Source organism: Lacerta agilis, chromosome 1 (genome assembly GCF_009819535.1).
Source record: "Lacerta agilis isolate rLacAgi1 chromosome 1, rLacAgi1.pri, whole genome shotgun sequence".
NCBI classification, from domain to species: Eukaryota; Metazoa; Chordata; class Lepidosauria; order Squamata; family Lacertidae; genus Lacerta; species Lacerta agilis.
The window spans coordinates 110,495,598-110,507,762 of record NC_046312.1 but is presented as its reverse complement, the minus strand read 5'-3'; the positions used below and the strand labels follow the sequence as shown (position 1 = coordinate 110,507,762).

The 12,165-nt window shown below is 43.5% G+C and overlaps 1 protein-coding gene across 1 annotated transcript in view; it reads left to right on the top strand.

Annotated features, from left to right (window-relative positions):
* The window catches only part of ITGA4 (integrin subunit alpha 4), a 52,599-nt gene that overhangs the window by 13,103 nt on the left and 27,331 nt on the right, over nt 1–12,165 (top strand). Inside the window, exons 6-10 of the mRNA XM_033167053.1 lie at nt 1,683–1,812; nt 2,968–3,053; nt 4,885–4,947; nt 5,040–5,177; nt 7,182–7,293. Coding sequence (XP_033022944.1) covers nt 1,683–1,812; nt 2,968–3,053; nt 4,885–4,947; nt 5,040–5,177; nt 7,182–7,293 — 529 coding nt within the window. The remainder of the gene's footprint in view (nt 1–1,682; nt 1,813–2,967; nt 3,054–4,884; nt 4,948–5,039; nt 5,178–7,181; nt 7,294–12,165) is intronic.

Here is a 12,165-nt window from a genome sequence, read left to right as displayed (position 1 = left end):
TCCTCTCATTGTATATTAGTCTCATTGTAGACTGAGGGCCACATTGCCTTCTGAGGAGGCTTCCGAGGGCCAGAGGCAAAGGGAAGTGGAACAACACCCTCTTCTCTGTCCTCTGTCCAGGCAAGCAAGAGGCTTAGTCTGAGGTCAAAGACAAATTTCAGCCTGGCAAAAAACCCAATGAAGGAGTGAAGCAGAGCCAATGATGGGTATGCCTGGGGAGATATCTATATGTGGGGAGCGCCACATACCGAGGCCAGGAGGGCTGCCTTTGGGCACCAAGCTGAGATTCCGCACAACTGCATGTCAGGAGTGAGCTGGCAGTAAACAACACCATTCAAGTTGGAGTTAACACATTATTGGCAGAAGCACAATCTGCACAGACTTGATGGAATGTCTCTGCATAGCACAGTTGCCGAGACTGAAAGTCCCCTCCTCCCCACAGCCATTTGCTCCTCTCCAGGGCTTTCCCCAAGCAATTGGAGAGTGCGCCTGCGTGAAACCAACCTCTCCTCCACCCTTTTCATGCCTCTTCTGGTTCTGGGACACAAGGGAGGAAGGGGGCTCATTGCAACAGGAGGGGGAGACACCCACGATTGCACCAGCCTGACTCAACTCTGCCTCTTGGCTGACCTCATCCTACTGTCCTGTTTCAGCTTCTGCCTCTGATTCTGGACTTCTCTCTGCCACAGACTCTCCCAGCTCACTAAGCCCTGTTACCCCTTCAGCTTCTGACACCACCTGCTCCCAAGACCCATCCAACCAATAACCCCCCCAGCTCTGAGCCTTCCTCCCTTGGGGGTTCCCCAGCTGGAAGCTCCCACCATTCCTCTGCATCCAACCAGTCTGTGGCGCTGCGCTATTGTCATGTTGCTATGCCAAAGCTCTCCCCCAACTCTCTCACACACCTTGTGTTCAACACACAGGTCATTGTGTCGCATGGCTGGGGCCTTTATTATGCAGCATCTGCAGCTGCATTTTATTATTTTTTTGGTCCCGTAGCTTCACCTTGTAATTGCAAGGGAGTCGGGGTTGACCTATCAGCTGGCTCTGCTCCATTCCTGAAGAATGCAGTCATGCTTCAGGTGCAGAAGTACAAATGACTATTTACGTCTTTGCCAGTGTAAGCCAAACTACAGACCACTGTTCCAAAGGCAATGTATTTTGGAGCAGACGAATTTCTCGGCAGCCCAATTTTTAACACGCACCAATGAGCTGTATTTTTTTTTTAAAATATAGACTTACCTTCTTTATGTCAAAAAAGATATAAATAATATAACGGAACATAAGATTTTATTGCCTGATTCAGATTTAACCTATCCATAGCAGTAATAAGTTCTGAAAGCATTCCCTTGTTGGTTGTTAAGATCACTGTACCTCACTGCCCATCTTTATGTTCTGTATAAGAACTATGAGTTAAATATCCTGCAGAGGAGGGCGGTTTTTCATTAGCTTGCAGCCCATTTGGAGCTGCTTGCAGACTTAATCTTTAGCAGAGGAAGAGCTGGTATATTTTCAAATATAGAAAAAGAAAGATAATGGGCTTTGACTTGATTGTACCTACTGAATGACGTTGAACAAATGTGTCTAGGGCTAGGTAATGCTGAAGGCTTTAAAGCAGAGCAAGAATAAATATGACTCACTCTGATTATCTTTAAGAACTTAAGCTTTTTGTTTTCTTCCAGGATTTAATTATTATGGGAGCTCCAGGATCATATTATTGGACTGGATCCATCTTTGTATACAATAAAACAGCAAATACCTTCCTTTCGTATGTAGACGACAATAATCAAGTAAAGTCTGGGAGTTATCTAGGTAACTGAAATATGTTTTGTCAATTTGCTTTCATATGAAACTTTGGTTTAATACAGTTTCTGAAAGGCATGCTTCTCCTGGCTATGATTGTTTTTGCTATTCATGATAGAAATGGGGGGGACGGGACACCTGTTAGCAGTTGTTTGTGAGAGCAGAAACAAGGGCTCATCCAGACTTCTTTTTATTTTAATTCTAGACAGAGGAAACCCAGAGGAAATATAAAAATTTGATTGTTCTAATATGAAGGGTTTGAGCAAGTTTCATTTTTGTAGTTCAGTCAGAGATGGTCTTGCATCATGAGGTGTTGGCCACAACTAGCGGCCTAAGATGGCAGACCAGGAGCATGTTAGCATCCATACTGCAAGAAGGGCAGGATAGTTCATCCCAGTCTGCTCTGTGGAGGGAAAATGGAGATTGCATTTGGAAACATTGCATCCCAATGCATATCTGACCTGATCCGGGGGGGGGGGGGGGGGGAGAGAGAGAGAGAGAGAGAGAGAGAGAAATGCCCTCATGTGTCTTCCCTACTGGGTTACAGCATGTATCTTCGAGATGAGCAAACTTGCCTTGACCCTTCTGAATATGCTTAGTATATCTTAATAAATCTCAGTGATACTCTTCTCTCCCTTTCATTTTGTATAAGCACATGCCCAGTTCATTTCACTGCATTTAGCCTTATAGCAGACCTACTAGGAAAGTACTTCCCATTTTACAGCTGGAGAAATAAAACAGAGGCACGAACTTGCTCACAACAACTTACAGCTTTTTTGACAAGAGTTTTTAAAGGATACGTGCCTGTTAGCTTGCAATAGGTAATGGCCTCTTATGTACCTTTGCCCCCAGCCACTGTGTAGAACTTTCAGCAGAGCGTCTTGCAAATGGCATTAATGGTGACATGCCAAAAGCTGAATTTTCCGCAAAGTGTTGGGTGTGCACAACCAGATATCTAGTGATACACAGCTGTTCCTGCTTTGGCCTTTTCAAGCCATTGTCTTGATCCCAGATAGCTGTGTGAATCAACACTGAAGTATTTATTAAATGAAATAATTTCCTTAACTTCATTGGTTTATTGGGGATTGGGTGGAATGTATTGCTCTGCATTGCATAGAACCCGGGGCCTTTACGGCGACCTCTCACTGCTCTCTTAATGGACAGGCTACTCTGTTGGAGCTGGTCGTTTCCTGTCACGGAATAGTTCTGAAGTAATTGGCGGTGCACCCCAACAGGAGCAGACTGGTAAAGTAAGAATTAATATGTACATGTATATATACATCGCTCACAATGATGAGAAAGGAATTTGCACTTTGCAGCAGCGAAGGAGAGGTGGCTGTCAGAGCTTCCATGACAGCCAAGTAACAAGAATCAGATTGCTATGTACGACTTGTTTGTCCCTATGACCACAGCTGTTAATGTTGCATTTAAGCTGGGAAGTGGCTGATGGCATTCAAAACTGTGTACGCTTAACAACAGAAGTTGCAGGAGCTGACACCTCTGAGCTGTCAGCCATGTGCTGCTTTGCTGCAGTAAAGGAAGGCAGAGGATGGATGCACACCTGCAGGGCCGTACATTTAGCCCTGTGGGTTAAACCACTGAGCCTAGGGCTTGCTGATCAGAAGGTCAGTGGTTCGAATCCCTGTGTTGGGGTGAGCTCCCGTTGCTCGGTCCCAGCTCCTGCCAACCTAGCAGTTCAAAAGCACGTCAAAGTGCAAGTAGATAAATAGGTACCACTCCAGCAGGAAGGTAAATGGTGTTTCCGTGTGCTGTTCTGCTTTGCCAGAAGTGGCTTAGTCATGCTGACCACATGACCTGGAAGCTGTACACCGTCTCCCTCGGCCAGTAAAGTGAGATGAGCGCTGCAACGCCAGAATCAGACACGACTGGACCTAATGCTCAGGGGTCCCTTTACCTTTACCTTTACTACTGTCATGCTGAGAATAACTTCTGTGCTGCGAGTCTCCCTCCACATTCCCATGCAAGGAAGAACCTTGGGCAGCATTACTTGGGTGTGGGTCCAAACCTGTTGGCCCCACAGCTGCTTCCTGCACACTTGTCCCTCACCTGTGCATAACACATGAAGAGAGCCGTAGTTAACCCAAGGTGGAGGGATGCTTTTGCTAAGCTGCAAAGCAGATCTAATAAGGGACGGCAGGGAATGGCGCAGTCTGTAAACAGTCGTACCTTGGAAGTCGAGCGGAATCCGTTCCGGAAGTCCATTCAACTTCCAAAATATTCGGAAACCAAAGCTCGGCTTCTGATTGGCTGCAGGAAGCTTCTGCAGCCAATTGGAAGCTGTGAAAACCCCATCAGACGTTCGGGTTCCACAGAACATTCGCGAACTGGAACACTCACTTCCAGGTTTGCGGCGTTCAGGAGCCCAAACGTCTGAGTACCAAGGCATTCAGGATCCAAGGTACGACTGTACTGTATTCTGCAGCCGGAGTGTGACAACTTCTTCTTCTTTTTTTTTTTTAAAGACCAAATTCACCTTAAAAGTCCAAACTCTGGACATAGCTGACCTTGCAACAAAGCCCAGCATAGAGAGCAAAAAGATGCAGTATGAAAACACTGGTCTTCTGGGCAGCTTTCTGGGGAATGTGTAACAATGATAGGTGGAGCCTGTCAGAGGCAAAAGTGGGCAGAGCAATTAATGCAGGCTAGTTTCTATGCATGCTCACACATCCATCCACCCAGGCAAGCAAGGGGCATGACTGGATTTCAAGGACACATTCCAGCCAGGTAAACAAACATACTCAAGGATGGTGCAGAGTAGGGCTGGTGAGGGGTGTGACCTAGAGACAGTGGGTGTGGGTGAGGAGGAGGTGTAGCCTGGGAGAATCAAGAGGGCCACGTGGGGAAGCCAGGAGGGCCACATTTGGTGCTCCGACCTCCATCCCTGCTATTGGAGGTGACCAGATGTTGCCATTGCCAAAGGCAGGGTATTGAGTTGATAGCTCCTTGAGTTGGAGTGCTGTTCTTGGCCAGTTGGTTATGGTTTTCCTCCTTCTACTGCATGTTGAGTGCTTCCCCCTCACCCCCACATACCCAGTTAACCTCTTTTTATCTTTATTTTAGGCATACGTTTTTAAAATTGAACGGAAAAAGCTTTCAATTTTGTCTGAATTAAAGGGCAAAAAGGTAATGGATTGTTTAAAGGCTGAGACTGTTGCCTGCAGTGTTTTCACCTTGAGGACTAGCTAATTGTTTCTCTCTCCCTTGTGTATGGCCAGCTTGGTTCTTATTTTGGAGCTACTGTCTGCGCTGTGGATCTCAATGGGGATGGGCTCTCAGACTTACTGGTTAGTGCCCCAATGCACAGTAAAGTCAGGGAAGAAGGGAGAGTGTATGTTTACATCAACTCAGGCTCCGTAAGTATTGCTTTATTTTAACCCATGGTAGTTTGATTCGAAGGGGTGGCTGGTGTCCTGTTCATAGGACCAGCTTCTCTCCACAGGGCTCTTGACCCTTTGACAACTTCCTACAGGGAGAAATTTAATGAGCAAAGGTTTTTCTGACATCGGGATGTGGTGATGGGGAAAGCTTCCCCTGATGAATTTCACTTATTTTATCACAGAAAAACCTACCAGAAAAAATAGCAACACTCGTGCATTCATTGCCCCATCATATGTTATGAGTAAACACTCTTATCTCATTGGCATTGCATGTATTGAAAATACTAGGACCAATTTAAGCAAGGGCGAGGAACTGAACCCTGCCTGGAATATGCAGCCCCATGTAAGTGGGGGGGATTGCCTGTATAACAGGGGGAAGTGTGCATAAAAATGATTTATGTGAAGGGAAATCGCTGGAAAACAATGTTAAGCAAAATTGCATACGAAAATTGTATGAGGCGGAATTTGTCCTGAAATGCTGGCAAGCTTTAATGATTCCTTTCTAGAAAACAATAAGTTGCAAAGTGATTCAGAAATGTGGAGAACTGAAAAAGACCAGAGAAATGAGAAACTGAAATTCATAGATTTGTCCATCCCTACCTGCAGCCCCTCACACCCCAAGCACAAATACAGTGGTACCTCGGGTTACATACGCTTCAGGTTACAGACTCCGCTAACCCAGAAATAACACTTCAGATTAAGAACGTTGCTTCAAGATAAGAAAAGAAATTGTGTGGTGGCAGTGGGAGGCCCCATTAGCTAAAGTGGTACCTCAGGTTAAGAACAGTTTCAGGTTAAGAACGGACTTCCAGAACGAATTAAGTTCTTAACCCGAGGTGCCACTGTATGTTGGGTTTTGAATGTCTGCAGTGGTGAACTTCTCTACTAAAGTTCACTCTCCCCATGATTATTATTGTACGCTGCCCATTTGGCTGGGTTTCCCCAGCCATTCTGGGCAGCTTACAGCACATCTTAAAACATAATAAAAGCATCAAGCATTAAATACCTTCCCGATACTGTAGAAGAAGAGCACTGTAAGTTGCACAGGAAGCTTGCTTTTATAGGGCAAGCTCCCTGATGCAGACATTCTTTCCTCACCATACGAAGGGGGATTAGTGATGGGGACATTCAGGAAGTAACAGGACTAAAGACTTGCCCCTGCTCTCCCCCTCACACAGTACAGGTATGGAAGGGAGAGGGATTGAGTGAATAAGGCTGTTATGTACCATATAGTGCAAAAAACAAAACAAAACCAGTTAACCAGTGAAACTCGAAAAATTAGAATATCGTGGAAAGGTTCATTTCTTTCAGTAATTCAACTTAAAAGGTGAAACTAATATATGAGATAGACTCATAACATGCAAAGCGAGATATGTCAAGCCTTTATTTGCTATAATTGTGATGATTGTGGCGTACAGCTGATGAGAACCCCAAATTCACAATTTCAACTTTGGGGTTTTCATCAGCTGTACGCCACAATCATCACAATTATAACAAACAAAGGCTTGACATATCTCGCTTTGCGTGTCAAGAGTATATCTCATATATTAAACTCCAGTAGCTAATGAAAACAATTGCTTACATAAATGGACTTTTCCATGATATTCTATTTTTTTGAGTTTCACCTGTATATGAAGAGTAGCAGGTTTTCATATGAATCTGTCAAAATGAGTCAAATAAAGGCTTTGTGCTGATGGCAATACAGAAACAATAATACATTGCTCTATTAATTTCAAGTATGCAATTAATTCTCTTGCTCCAAGTTTCACTGGTTTCCAAGTACTTAACACCGGCTCACGTTCCACACGGAAACGCTCTTGTGGAAGGTAATGTGTTGTTCTTGTGTGCGTAGCATGTTGGTCTCCCATACGCTAAAGATTTCAACATGGACTGTTTCTCTTCTGAAGTGTTTACCATAATTGTATCCCCATACAATAGGAGCCCTGCTACAAAGTAGAATTCTTATTTGTTGCCCTCTAGGGAGGAGAGATGCTAGAGCTGGAGACGGCACTGGCTGGGAGTGATTTGTACGCAGCGAGGTTTGGAGATGCCATTGCCAATTTAGGAGACATGGATAACGATGGCTTTGAAGGTATAATGCCCTAATGATTTAAAACTAGGTATTATGGAACTTTAATATGATTTGTGTGTGTGTTTATGTCATACAGAGTTCAGTATAGATTACCAAAGTTTGTATACGATTGCAGCCTCCTTTAGCTTAACCTCCCTTTGCGTGGCTTGTGTCGTGGGCGGTGGGATGTTCACTTGTTTAATTGGTAAATATTTTCAGTTTCTGCATTTTGTGTGCATAATGCACCATTTCTGGAGATTGAAAATTCCTTTCGTAAATAAAACTCCTGTTTTTGCTTTGTTTTTTAAAAAAAGCGTGATGCATTTTGAAGCGACACATTCCAGTTCTCTTTCTGCTTGGATCATTTACTCTAGCTATCCGAACAACAATCTTGGAGATTTAGGTAATCGTGAAGACTATTATTCCTATGTCTCTGAATTTTCTGTAGGAATAAAACTGCTCAGGCGCATAAATAAGTTTCAATTTACTTAAAACTAGTTACCTTCATTTACCTTTTAAGTGCCCTACTCATAACAAAAGTTCTAATTAGTTGCTCAGAGATTTTTAAAGGAGAAAAGAAGTGTTAGGTTTAAAATGAACGGTAACTAAGTATCCTGTCTCATACCAATGAGAGTGGAATACTGCACAGTTATCTACTGGAATTGTCAGAGCGATTCCACTGATCATTTTTCTGTCATTTCTGTGGACTTCAGGTATCCATATATGAAGAACAAATTCTGAAAGTTCATTCAGACATGGAGTTTTGGGAGACCTGAAACCGTACTTGTGATTATAACACAGCTTATTTTGGAATCATAGATTATAGATCAGCTTCACTTGTTAACCTCATCCAAATTCAGAGACCAGTGGCAAACTTGGGTTCAACTGGTGCCTCCAAGGTGTTGGCCTACGGGGGCTACATACAGCTCTTAACATTCTCCAGTTTTAAGTAGGCTGCAGAGCTGATGGCCATTAAAACGTTAAAACACCCAATCCTACAGGTACTTGTGGAAGCTAAGCAGTCCCTGGATGGGAGATAGCCTAGGAATCCTTGGAATGTTGAGGAGGTGGAGATGCCTGGTGGGCTTAGAACAGAAAGCAAGGGGGGTCTCAGTAGGCCTATGCCAGCATGCATTCCTGAAGCGGGCAGCAGGCTAGGCACTTGGGGAATCTAGCTTGGTGGGCAGGGATGGGTAAAGGTAAAGGGACCCCTGACCGTTAAGTCCACTCGCAGACGACTCTGGGGTTGTGGCGCTCATCTCGCTTTACTCTCCGAGGGATGGCCAGCTTTACTGGCCGATGGGTAGCCAGCGATTAACCTAAGCAGCATGCAGGGCTGCCAAAGGAATCCTGTTTTTATTTTAAGAAGGAACACTTGATGGTTCTCCTCATTTTTAGGGGGGTGGGGGTGGCAACCACCAAGGCATAGAGATTGAGACCTACTTTTCCTTACTTTTTAATAGCTCAGCTGAAGAGCTTAGATCATGGGTACTCAAGCTAAGGCCCGGGGGCCGGATCCAGCCCAATCACCTTCTAAATCCAGCCCACGGACAGTCCAGGAATCAGCGTGTTTTACATGAGTGGAATGTGTCTTTTTATTTAAAATGCATCCCTGGGTTATTTGTGGGGCATAGGAATTTGTTGTTGTTGTTTTCCCCAAAATATAGTTTGTCCCCCAAAAGGTCTGAGGGACAGTGGACCGGCTCCCCGTTGAAATAGTTTGCTGACCCCTGGCTTAGATGGATAAAGGCTAGGGGTGGAAGAGAACTTTATTCGGTCTGCACTGATCTCTTCACATCTTCTTTATGTTAGACTCTTCTTCCAGCTGCCCCCAGAACATTCAAGACACCTTTTTAATTAAACCCCCCCCCCAAAAGGCAAGGCAGATAAGTAATATTTGTTAAATCAAGTTCAAGTGAATCTTTTGCTCTAGAGAGAGGCTGCTGTCTTCCCTGGGCTTCCCTTAGGTTATACCTGCATTGATTGTACTGCCACACAGTCAAAGTCCTTCATCTATCACTATCTCCAGAGCCCCATTGTTGTTCATAGTTCTCGATAGGCCCATCACCCATGCATCTGCCTAATTCTGTAAAATTAGGCTGTAAAAGCTTATCTAAGCTAGTGGGCAGCACAGCGCTTACATGACTATCAAATTCAATAAATCATGGACATTTCCAACAAGTCTGGTTTTTCAGTAACTCTGCTTCATTCAGCTGGTGGTGACGCTTCAGCCTCTGCTAAATAAATGTGTTTTTGTTTGACATTGTTTTTAATTTGCTTTAATCTGTACTACTTGCCATTTTGATTTAATCATATCCCTTAGGCATCACTTGCATAATGACTTTCATTCTCAGCCATTAATGTTTCTTATCGTCTTCAGGTTTCATGCACATTAATGTACTGAATATCTAAATTTATTTGCTAGGCAACTCAAACAACATTTACATTTCTCACACTCCTCTGGGTCTGCTTAATTAACATTTGTTTTGTAGGTAAAACTGCACGATGTTGAACTAGAGCTACTTCCTGGAAATTATTGCCCTCTGCTCTTTTTTCTACCAAACCTTAGACAAGTTAGAAATGTCTATACACACCTCCTTTCATCACCTCTTACAGGCTTTTTAAAGAGGAATGATAAACTATGCACATGTGCTACTTTTAATATTTTAGGTTCCCCACGTTCAGATTTTATTGAAATAATGGAAGCAGAAAAAATGAACTATGTGTTAAGGAACTTGCCAAAAAAAAACAACCCAGTGAATTTTTACAATATACTGCAATCCTTAATATATAAAGATACCCATGGGAAACATGAGTAAACTTAGCAACTTTGGGATGTTAACTGCAATATGTACTGGAAAGAAATCCAAAAGCCATCATCCATAGGCATGAGAAGGTGTCTGTTTGGTTTCTATGGTGGAAGGGAACCATGAAGGCAGTAGCAAATTATTTGGGGATGGGGGTTTAGAGAGAGAGAGAGAATGAGAAACTGTAGCTCAGTGATAGATCATCTGTTTTGCATGCAGAAGGTCCCAGATTCAGTGCCCAGCATATTCAGGAGGGCACAGAGAGACTGCTGTTGGAAATTCTGGAGAGCTGTCGCTAGCAACGTAAACTAGGCAGACCAACAGTCTGATTCTGTGTAAATCAGCTTCTTAATGTTCCTGTGAGAATGCAGTGTTTGCCGCCCTTTTTGCTCTTATTGCTGATTATCATGTCAGTGAGCAAGTGGCCAGCACTGTCAAGCTATGAGTGGGAAGGGAATGACTTGTACATGTGATATATATGCACTGCAAAATTGGGCTTATGAGTGGTCATATAGTGGACATCACTTGGTGTGCACAGGCTGTTGGAGTTGTATTCCTGTCCTGTGCAAACTGACCCCTTTCACCAGGCACCACTTAGTGGTGGAGGGCAGGGGTTTCAATTTGCAGCATGCATTTGCCTCTCGTCCATTTGGTCCATGTGGCAACTTGATAAGTAGTTGCACAATTCTGATGACCTGTACGATTGGCCCTCCCATGCTGCAGCATGTGATTTCAAGAGCCAACCATGTAAACAAAAAGGATTTTTCAGAAGCTACAGTATCCTTTAGGCAATATTTGAATTTGGCTCTAACTAGATAAGTGGAAAGCTTTTAATGTGAAACATTGTACTTGAAGATGGCATGGAGCATAGGCAGAGATTTTTTTTATCAAGGAAGAGGGAATGCGAAAGTTGAAGCCAAAATTAGTTTTTTTCTGAGTGAAGATAACAATGTCTAAGTTAAAACAAAATAAAATAAAAAATTCCTTCCAGTAGCACCTTAGAGACCAACTAAGTTAGTTCTTGGTATGAGCTTTCGTGTGCATGCACACTTCTTCAGATACACTGAAACGGAAGTCACCAGACCCTTAAATATAGTGAGGGAGTGGGGAGGGGTATTACTCAGAAGGGTGGTGGGAATGGATGATCAGCTGATAGGTGTGGAAAACATGTAGACAACTGTTAACGACTGCAATTATTACACGGTCTTACAGGGAAAGGCAAGGGGTGAGATGGCTAAAGATAGCTTTGTCATGTATAATGAGATAAGAATCCAATGTCTTTGTTCAGACCACATTTCTCCGTGGTTTTAAGTTTGGTGATTAGTTGCAATTCAGCCACTTCTCTTTCCAGTCTATTTCTGAAATTCCTTTGTATTAAGACAGCTACTTTGAGATCTTTTATAGAATGTCCTGGGAGATTGAAGTGTTCTCCTACTGGTTTCTCTGTCTTGTTATTCCTGATATCAGATTTATGTCCATTTATCCTTTGGCGTAGGGTTTGGCCTGCTTGTCCAATATAGAGAGCTGAAGGGCACTGTTGGCATTTGATTGCATACACAATGTTGGAAGATGAGCAATTAAATAGTCCTGAGATGGTATGTTTGATGTTGTTGGGGCCAGTAATGGTGTTGTCCGGGTTTATGTGGCAGCAAAGTTGGCATCTGGGTTTATTGCAGGCTCTGGTACCAGTGTCCTCGTTGAGTCCTGTTGTTGTATTATTGTGGGTGAGGAGTTGTTTTAGATTGGGTGGCTGTCTGTAGGCGATGAAGGGTCTTCCTCCCAGAGCTTGAGAAAGAGAACTGTCATTGTCTAGGAGAGGTTGTAGTTCTCTGATGATGCATTGTACTGTTTTAACTTGGGAGTGTATCTGAAGAAGTGTGCATGCACACGAAAGCTCATACCAAGAACTAACTTAGTTGGTCTCTAAGGTGCTACTGGAAGGAATTTTTTATTTTATTTTGTTTTGACTATGGCAGACCAACACGGCTACCTACCTGTAACGATGTCTAAGTTGCTAGTTATCCTGTTCTAACCTGGAGACTTGGGACAGGTTGCAGCATTAAACTAGAAAAACACAATTTTGGGG